General features: G+C 42.2%; 2 protein-coding genes across 2 annotated transcripts; both read right to left on the bottom strand.

The window, feature by feature from the left end:
- Positions 1-3,258: 3,258 nt before the first annotated feature.
- LOC119305058 lies at positions 3,259-3,921 on the bottom strand. Its single transcript, XM_037581684.1, has one exon. It carries the CDS (start codon positions 3,807-3,809, stop codon positions 3,441-3,443), a length of 369 nt encoding a protein of 122 aa, XP_037437581.1. The 5' UTR covers positions 3,810-3,921; the 3' UTR covers positions 3,259-3,440.
- Positions 3,922-9,103: 5,182 nt separating this feature from the next.
- Positions 9,104-9,863, bottom strand: LOC119305057. Its single transcript, XM_037581682.1, has one exon. It carries the CDS (start codon positions 9,795-9,797, stop codon positions 9,327-9,329), a length of 471 nt encoding a protein of 156 aa, XP_037437579.1. The 5' UTR covers positions 9,798-9,863; the 3' UTR covers positions 9,104-9,326.
- Between the last annotated feature and the right edge of the window lie 280 nt (positions 9,864-10,143).

The raw sequence follows: 10,143 nt of genomic DNA, 5'->3' as shown, positions 1-10,143 counted from the left end.
GGTACTCAAAGAGTTCATCCCTCAACTTGTTGAAGAAGCCGGCGGTCTTGGACATTGTGAAGCGGGGAGGCTTTTCCCAGGACAGGATGTCGTTCACCATCTCTACAGGCATCCTCTTCTTCTCCTCCTCCTCCGAACCGGCCTTGGGAAACCGCTTCTCTTTACCACGGCGCGACGGCATGGGCACCTCCACCTCCCGCGAACCGGCACTGGAAGAAGACCCCGTCTTGTCCTTCGCCGGTGGAAAGGGAGTAGTAGACTCCTCCTTTTGCCGCGTCGGCATGGTCATCGCCGTCGCCGCCGCCGCTTCGTCCTCCTTCGGCACACCCGCGAACTGATCTTTCTCGCCGGCAGTTGCCATTGCTCGATCCAAGGTTAGGTTGGGTGTTTTTCGTTCAGGAGTCTCCATCTTGTAGACGGTGTCGGACCAGAACTCCAATTGGTCTCCTCAGGCCGCACGAAGTTTGGTTAGGATGAGCGCCATGACGTGGCCCGGCCCAACGCGGATCGCATACGTGATACACCCTGTCTCTCCTCACCTACACAAAAGGAACAAAGAAAAACTAGCTAATATCGATGCAACTACTGTTCTGAGTGTTGAATCAGCCGATCCGTCTGGGCATTGGTACATGGGAACTTGCTAGAGCATATGATGGCCACGAATGAACCTAACCCCATGTCATGGTTGTCCTCTATGTTATATCACGTGAATAGCTTTTCGCCGGAAAATGCCAATGGTGGCCGAGCTTTAGGGAGCTCGTTTTCAAATTTCATTTTTCTCGAGCGTGATTTTGTTGAATTTATTTGTGAACACACATACACATGTATACTACATATGTGTAAATTTTCACAGTATTATGTTTTCACATGTGGCGTACAGAAAAAGGGAAAATGTTATTTTAAATGGGTCTTTTATTTTTGTTGTTGGGCCGGCATTTTCTTTTTTTTTGTACAACCTACAAATCATAACATTTTTAAATGAAATTTAACACATTCTTGTGGAATACATATATGTTTTCATGGAAAAAAATCATTTTTTTTTGAAATCTAAATATGCATTTTGATAATTTCAAAATATCGAGCTCCCTGGGCTCGGCCTCAATAAATCCGCACTCGTCTGTTTGGAAGTTACCTTGTGAGCGATCTGGACGGCGAGGAAAAAAGGCCATCCATGAGAGTATTTTCCAAACTACTTTCGCTACGCATGAATTTGTAAATCGGTATATCTCTGAGCTTGATGACTGAAAATGTTTAAGCTGATAATACCATCCATGCATGCGGCAGCGGAGGATAATACTCCGGTTTCGGAATTTCCTCAGGCAGTGTATGTAAAGATCAATGTGGATGGCGGAATTTCTAGGTCTGGGACGACTGGTGTTGCTACTGCGGTATGCAGGGATGACCAAGGCCTTTACTTGGGTGCTTCAACTCTTGTTTTACTAGGGGTCATAAACCCTCCCACTCTGGAAGCGATAGCATGTGAAGAAAGCTTTGCGTTGACAATGGATCTAAACCTCCAAACCTCCAGAGATTACACATACTGTCGGATTGCCAAAGTGTGATCAATGATATTGCGCCAGGCAAGGTGGCAAATATGAAGGTGTGATCAGGGGAAATTGTAGCATCAAGACCCTCATTCGCTCTTTATAATTTTGTCCATGCAAAAAGAGACTCAAATTATGAAGCCCACAATCTAGCTAGGTTTGCTTCTACTCTAGTTCAGGGGAGGCACACATGACTGGCCTCCCTCATGATACTCTTTTGTATTCTGATGATCATTAATCAATAAAACCTAGTGGATTGTCATAAAGAAACTACTGTTCAATATATCTATTATTACTTTTTCTTTATTTTTTTCATCTGAACTGTGGTTCAGTATTAACCGAATAAACATCATCGTTACAAGAAATCATGGACGCAAAAAAGAAAATACAACCCTCCACCATCTCCATCCCACACATAGATTTACGACTAGCTCGATGGAATAGCAAAATCGGCGCCGCCGGTGCCAAAGCACCAATGGTATATATTACAAGGCTTGTTCAACATTGAGGTTCAAGTTGGGTTCAACATTGAGGTTTTCAATCTATACAAGGCTTCTACGATGGTGCCTTCTTCTTCAAGGCGTTGGTCCAAGTAGACCTTTGCATGACGACTTCTCGACCGTAGGATACAATGTCATGCTGAATTTGGTGATGGAGTGGTACTAGCTGGACGCCTTCGGTTCATTCGGGAGATTTTAGTTTATTTGGCTTTTTTCAGAACCTAGGTTGTCATTTCCCTGTTTTTTGAGATGCCTTATATCAATCTATATATGTACCTAATAATAATAATAATAATAATAATAATAATAATAATAATAATAATAATAATAATAATAATAATAATAATAATAATAATAATAAAGGGAGAAAGATTTCTTAGTTCTCCTTTCATCACCCATTTATATCCGTTAATTTTATGTAAACCATAAAGATTGATGGTTGAGATTTAAAAGGAGAAAGGCTTCTCTATACCTAAAAAAAGGTTTAAGTTCCCTTTCCGTTTGGTTTCGGCAAGCCTTTCCCATGATCGATACCGGTACCTCACATACGCCTGATTTTTCCTTTGTTAGTCTTTATACTTTCGGACTCGGTTTATACCTACCCCATGCACGCCTAATAATTTGGGCTGGCTGCAACATAATTTCATTGTTAGGAAATAATAAGCATAGGAAAAAGCAATAGATGATAAGACATAGTTGCTTGTAGATGAAAACGGCCGAAGATGTACGGCTGGATCCAAAAGAATAACAATGGAGACGAAGATGTACAGCGGGATCCAAAAGAACAACAATGGATATGCAAATCGAGAAAGGCAAATGCTGGCGGTGAAATTTGCACAAAAAATTATGTGAGCAAAAACTAAACTTCATGACTTACATAGTTGCCTCACTACACAAACCAATGTTGAACTATGACATACTGAAATCTATGTCATACCGAAATTAAACATACTCCCTACTTGTCATAATGTAAGACGTTACATTATGAGACAGAGGAAGTATTATATTGCACATGAAGGAAGTAGCATGTCTTGCAGAGGGGAATACATATTAACTATTATTCCCTCCGTTCCTAAATATAAGTTTTTTAGAGATTTCAATATAGACTGCATACGGAGCAAAATGAGTGAATCTACACTTTACAATATTATATCTATATACATCCGTATGTAGTACATACTAAATAAAATTTCTAAAAAGACTTATATTTAAAAACGGAGGGATTACTAGCATAGAGAGATTGCTCCAACATATGAGTGCATGAGAGGCAGATAAGATAGATGGAAATTGTAGGGTAGATATTAATACATTCAAATACTGCAAACTATATAGTGCTCCACTCAATACTACTAGGGAGGGATAGATAGACGGTGAATACTACTAGTGCTCCTTCGATCTACTGGTAGAACTTAGCTGGTGGTTCGGTGCCAAAAACCTTGAGGTACGCCTTCCTGTGAGCTTCATGGTTGATTCGCTTGTTGTCTTCCCGGAAGTTGTCGGGGATCTCGACGTAGCCCTTCTCCTCAAACTCATCCCTGATCTCCTGCTGGTACTTGAAGTTTTCATCCCTCAACTTGTTGAAGAAACCGGCGTACTTGCTCTTCTTTCGGTCGAAGCGGGCAGGCTTTTCCCAGGACAGGATGGACCTCACCTCCTCTTCAGACATCATGTTCTTCTCCTTAAGAGGACCCTTCTTGCACTTGTCATGGCCCCCCTGCGAACCGGCCTTAGGAAGCCTCTTCTGTCGACCATGACGCCCTTGCATGATCACTGACTCCTCCTGCGAACCGGCCTTCGGAGACCCCTACTGTCCACGACGACGACGCGTCGGCTTGGTCGCCGCCGCCACCACCTCCACCTCCTCCGACGAACCGGCCGAGAAAGAAGGTCCCTTTGGAACCCTAGCTTCCGACTCGAGGCGATTCAGATTGGGGAGGAGACGACGCCGCGTCTTCTTCCATCTTATAGGGAGCGGCGGAGGCCAGCCTAGTCGGTGTCGGCTCGCTCTTGGGCTCCAGCTGGGCTTCTCGTGCCACGCCAGGTAAGATGAGCGCCCGATGCGGCCCGGCCAGCCCAGCTCCCAAACGAACGATTCTCATACGAGACAGACCAGGGACCTCCTATATGCCAGGGGCCAGTTCTAAAATCAAACCCGTGATATCTACATGCGCACGCTATCGCTAGCCACTCCGCCAGGCAAGCTATTTCTGAAAGAGTGGCAGCGCCAACGTAAAAAAACCAAACAGAAGCAGCAAAAAATAAAACAAATTCACAAAACTCCATAAAAACTTGTGGGCGAGGGATCGAACACAAGTCCTCCCGCCATGAAAACGCGTCCATAGGCACTGTATAACTGAGATTTAGTGTGTAAAATGGCAGCCGGGTATATATGAACAATAATACGTGTCAGATTAAAACTTTTTACAAAAATGCCAAACAAGATGGTTTTTAAAAGGAATTACTTTTTGAAATGAAAACATTATTTGGGAAACTCAAAAAGGTTAAAAAATGGAACAAAAAATTTAAATACAAGATTTTTTTCGAAATAATGAACTAGTTATTGTAAACACAAAACAGTTAAAGAAAAACAATAAGAAATTCGAAAATTAAATACATTTCAAAATTTAAAACTACTTTTACAAAATTCTAGCATTATTTTATTTTGTGAACTAATTTTGAAAAACATGAACCTTCAACATGTGAAGAAAATTTGGAAAAAGGAATATTTTTAAAAATTCGCAAACACTATTGAATTTTGAACAAAAAATAAACATGAGAAGATTTTTTTTCATATGTGAACAAATTTTGAAACCAAAGTTTTTTTTTCAATTTGTGAACAAATTTGAATAACATGAAGAATTTTCGAAATTCTTGAATAGCTTTGAATTTGTGAACAACGTTTGGAACAATTTTTTTAAAATTCACATACATTTTTGCATTTGCAAAGAAAATTTAAACATGTGAACTGTTTTTGTATTTGTGAACAAATTTTTTAAATGGGAACTTTTTTGAAACAAAATATTTTTTGTTTTGTGAATAAAACATTAAAAGGTGAATAGTTTCTGAAACGATCCGAACAATTTTTTAAAGCACGAACAACTTTTGAATGTTGAGAACAAATTTTGAAATGGAGAACAAATTTGGAAGCTCAAACAATTTTTGAAAGCACGAACAATTTTTGAATGTTGAGAACAAAATTTTGAAATGGAGAACAAATTTGGAAGCGCGAACAATTTTTTTAAATCATGAACAATTTTTAAATGTTGAGAACAAATTTGGAAGCGCGAATTTGAAATGGAGAACAATTTTGAAATGGGAAGATTTTTTGAAACTCCCCAACATAATTTGAAACGTGAACAAAAAGAAAAGAAAAAGAGAAGAAAAGGGAATTGAAAGATGAAATAATGAAACAGAAAAACAAAGAAAGAAAAAGAGAAAAACAGGAAAAACAACAAAGAAAAAGCAAACAGAAAAAACCAGTGAAAACCCGGTTCAAGAACCTTCTAGAAGGTTCCCAAAACCGTTCAGGAACCCTCCAGAAGGTTCCCAAAACCGGACGGTGTAATGCCAGCGCTATCTCCTAACTAGGCCGGCCCATCTTGATCGCTAGTCGCTCGCCTCTCTGTGTGAAGCCTCACAACTTGACGCAGCGAGCGTCCGTTAGGAAATTCCGACAGACCATCCATCCTCTCGCCTGAAGAGACATTGTAATGGGCCAGCCCAGTAGCATTGTTTGTTCATCTTGTTTTAAGTTCGTTCGCTTCGTTACTACTGTACTAGCACATATGCCCGTGCGTTGCAATGGGAGAGAAAATTGACATATCATCAGAACATTTGTTGTTACAACTAAATTATATGCAATTGTTCCTCCGATACGGTTGTCGCTAGGCATAAGCTGTAGTCGACTCTGAAGAAGAAGTTTGTTGCAATAGTGGCATCCGACTTTACAACAATGATGGTCAACTAATACGGTATAGGCGAGCCTCGCCGATAATGAGGTTGAGGAGGCACTCAAGAGAGGGTGCCTCGTCTTTGAACATGATGTTGTTCCGGTGCTTCCAAAGAAGTCGGACACCAATAAATAGCAACGAGGAGAGGCCTTTGCGGGGCGGAGATGGCGCTGCAACACAGGAGGTCATGCAACAATCCTGGGAACAGCTGTTGAGCTGCGGAGGCCCAGATGTGCAACGACACCAAGCGAGGAGCTCATGCGAGAGCTGCATCGAGAAAGAGGAGCCGACAAGGAGGTGGTGCATACTCTCGGGCTCCAGCCAGTGAGCCGACCAGAAACGACATCTCGAGCCATCGCCCAGGACCCAAGATGTGGGGGCGCACAAAATCGCCAGAGCATCAGGGTCGTGCGGGTTCAGGAGATTGGAATTTATGAGTTTAAATTCCTTTGTTTCTATACGCATGCACGTTCTTCCTTTATTGGGGGACACAATCTTTCTTATGCACAAATTCACGGAATTAAATTCCTTCATTTCCATATGCACATTTGTCCTTCCTTTATTAATGGACACCTCACCCTCAACCTTTCATGCAAAGCCGCATCTTTTCAGTTCTCTCGAATAGGCGCCAACCTTTTTAGGTTCTTTCCTTTCTTTATTTAGTATCGGTTCTCTTTCTTTGCTTAATTCCTTCCCGTTCAACCCACTTCTTCGCACGACTTACTGAATTTGCGTCACGGAGGTATATAAGTTGATGCAATAGAGTGTGATGAGGCGAGGTGGTCCTATTAATCAATAGACGAATTCATATTTGTGCAGACTAACATGAGCTTGTTCAGGTGGTAGTGCCTTTGTGTTTGGTGGTGAGGTTGGGAGTTCGATCCCTAGTACTAATCACCTAGGCGAAACGAAAAAAAAATCTAAAATTAATCTAAGCGGGACGAAACCAAACCAAGAATACCTAGGCGAAACGAAAAAAAATCTAAAATTAATCTAAGCGGGACGAAACCAAACCAAGAATACCTATTCCCTTTAATAGTAGGTATAGATATAGATAAGTTCACTCACTTTCGTTTTTTATTTTCATTTATTTACTTTTGCTTATATTCTAAAAAATATATCTAGAATACACATATTCCTAAAGAAGTACTTAAGTATAAAAAATGATATTTATGCAATGTTAAAAAAGTAGACATCAAAAAATATATCTAAATACACATACTCCTAAAGAAGTACTTAACCATATATTTGGAAAATTATAACCTTATATAAATAAATGTTTCAATGTATGCAAAAAGTACAATGTGTATGAAAAAAGTAGACATCAAAACATGTATTTGAAAAAAGTCATGGTCTTTGAAAAAAGTAGACATGAAAACATATATCTTAAAACATGCTTACCATATATATTTTTTCATGTGTACAGAAAAACAGAAAATATGTATAAAAATGTAGAAATCAAAACATATCTTCAAAAATAATGTTAATCATGTATTTAAAATATGTTAAACATGCATAAAAAATGTTTCTTGTGTATAGAAAATGTATAATTTGTATGAAAAAAGAAGGAAACACAAACTATATTTTAAAAACCCAAAGAGAACTGAAGGAAAAAAGCAAAAAATCCAAAGAAAAAAGCAAGCTTATGAGAAACATAAGGATAACATGTAGAAAAAGAATAGAAAGAGAAAACAATGAAAACCGTAAAAGGAATAGACAAGATAAAGAAAAAAACAAAAAATGAACGAGCCCAGGCAATGTACAGTAAATAATAAGAAAAAACTAATAGAGAACAACGTCCGAGCGAGCGAACGAACCGAGCAACCTAGCAAGTGGCCGAGCAAGCATTCACTCTAATGGGCCAGCCCATACCTGCCGACGCCATAATACGAATCGCAGTAAGGGATATATAGCTGTAGAGAGCAACTAATCAAAGGGTGCTCCTTTTGAAGTATCAGTAAGGGTCACTTTTGGTGGGCGGGCTGGGAGGCGACACTTGGCATGCTCTCACTCGCCGCCACGTGGCATAGGCGCTCCCTCCAAGTTTTTTCAGTACGCATTTTCAGTTTTTAGACCATAAAATTTGGGTTTTTCGGCTTTACCCTGATTTTTCCTAGATTTTGGACAAAAAAAAGTTGAAACAAAAATTATTTCCGTTCGTATGTCTTGGCTCTCGGGACAAGCTACGCCAACGCGTGAAGGGGAGGGCGAGCTGCGCTGGCGTCGGCCAGCACCGGCGGCAAGCTGTGGTGGCTCGCGCAGGCACCCGTGAAGCTGCGCCGGCATGTGCAGACGTGCACGAGCACCGACGGCGAGCTGCAGTATCTCGTGAAGGCATCGGCAAGGCGAGGGTGAGCTGCGCCGGCGCGAGTAGGCGTGGGCAAGTACCTACGGCGACCTGCGGATGCTCACACGGGCGTGGTCAACGCGAGCTGCGATGGCGCACGCAGGTGTGGGCGAGCAACGGCGGTGACCTGTGGTTGCTCGGGCAAGCATCAGCGACATGACGAGCTAGCCAGCCTCGAACAATCCCCCATCCAACCAGTCCCCATCCAACCAGTCCACTGACGCATCGGATAAGGTTGAAAGGTCCAAGGGCACTTTGGTCCTTTCACGTGCCAGAAAATGGAAAAGAAAAAAAAAGCAACGGGAAAAGAAAAAATGGCATGTTAATTAAAACACATGAGCTGGGTGGCATTTTTACGAAGTTAATTTTGAGAGTGGCATTTGTGCGAAGCCCCGTATTGAAAGTGGCAAATAGCCAATTTTCTTGGTGAAATTTGCACGAAAAATTATGTGAGCAAAAACTGAACTTTCATGACTTACATAATATATATTGCCCCACTACACGAACCAATGCTGAACTATGTCGTACCGAGATCTATGTCATACCGAAATCAAACATACTCCCTACGTCTCATAATGTAAGACGTTACATTATCAGACAGAGGAAGTATTATATTACACATCAAGCAAGCAACATGTCTTGGCACAGGGGAATACATATTAAATATTATTCCCTCAATTTCTAAATATAAGTTTTTTAGAGATTTCAATATAGACAACATACAGAACCAAATGAATGAATTTACACTCTACAATATATCCATATACATCCGTATGTAGTTCATATTAAAATCTCTAAAAAAAACTTATATTTAGGAACGGAGGGATTACTAGCATAGAGAGATTGCTCCAACATATGAGTGCATGAGAGGCAGATAAGATAGACGGAAATTTTAGGGTAGATATAAATACAAATACTGCAAACTACAGTGCTCCAGTCAATGCTACTAGGGATAGATACACGGTGAAATAACAGCTCCTCCGATCTAGTAGAACTTAGCTGGCGGTTCGGTGCCAAAAACCTCCAGGTACGCCTTCCTGTGAGCTTCACGCATCATTCTGTTGGTGTCTTCTCGGAAGTTGTCGGGGATCTCGACGTAGCCCTTCTCCTCAAACTCATCTTTGATCTCCCGCTGGTACTTGAAGTTTTCATCAATCAACTTGTTGAAGAAACCGGCGTCCTTGTTCTTCTTTCGGTCGAAGCGGGCAGGCTTTTCCCAGGACAGGATGGACCTCACCTCCTCTTCACTCATCATGTTCTTCGCCGGAGGAAGAGGACCTCCCTTGCACTTGCCATGGCCCCCCTGCGAACCAGCCTTGGGAAGCCCCTTCTGTCGACCATGGCGCCCTGGCATGATCGCTGCCTCCTGCGAACCGGCCTTCTGTCCACCACGACGCGACGGCTTGCGCTCCGCAGCCTTGGAAAACCCCTTCTCTCCACCACGACGCGTCGGCATGGTCGCCGCCACCTCCTCCGACGAACCGGCCGAGAAAGAAGGTCCCTTTGGAACCCTAGCTTCCGACTCGAGGCGATTCAGATTGGGGAGGAGACGACGCCGCGTCTTCTTCCATCTTATAGGGAGCGGCGGAGGCCAGCCTAGTCGGTGTCGGCTCGCTCTTGGGCTCCAGCTGGGCTTCTCGTGCCACGCCGGCCAGGTAAGCGCCCGATGCGGCCCGGCCAGCCCAGCGCCCAGACGCACGATTCCATCCTCTCGCCTGAAGAGACATTGTAATGGGCCAGCCCAGTAGCACTTTTTGTTCAGCTCATTTTTTTGTCCGCTCGCTTCATTACTATTGTTCATT

The sequence above is a fragment of the Triticum dicoccoides genome, chromosome 5B, assembly GCF_002162155.2.
Source record: "Triticum dicoccoides isolate Atlit2015 ecotype Zavitan chromosome 5B, WEW_v2.0, whole genome shotgun sequence".
NCBI lineage: Eukaryota > Viridiplantae > Streptophyta > Magnoliopsida > Poales > Poaceae > Triticum > Triticum dicoccoides.
Note: the sequence above shows the minus strand (reverse complement) of the source record. Positions and strands in the feature narration are given on the sequence as shown.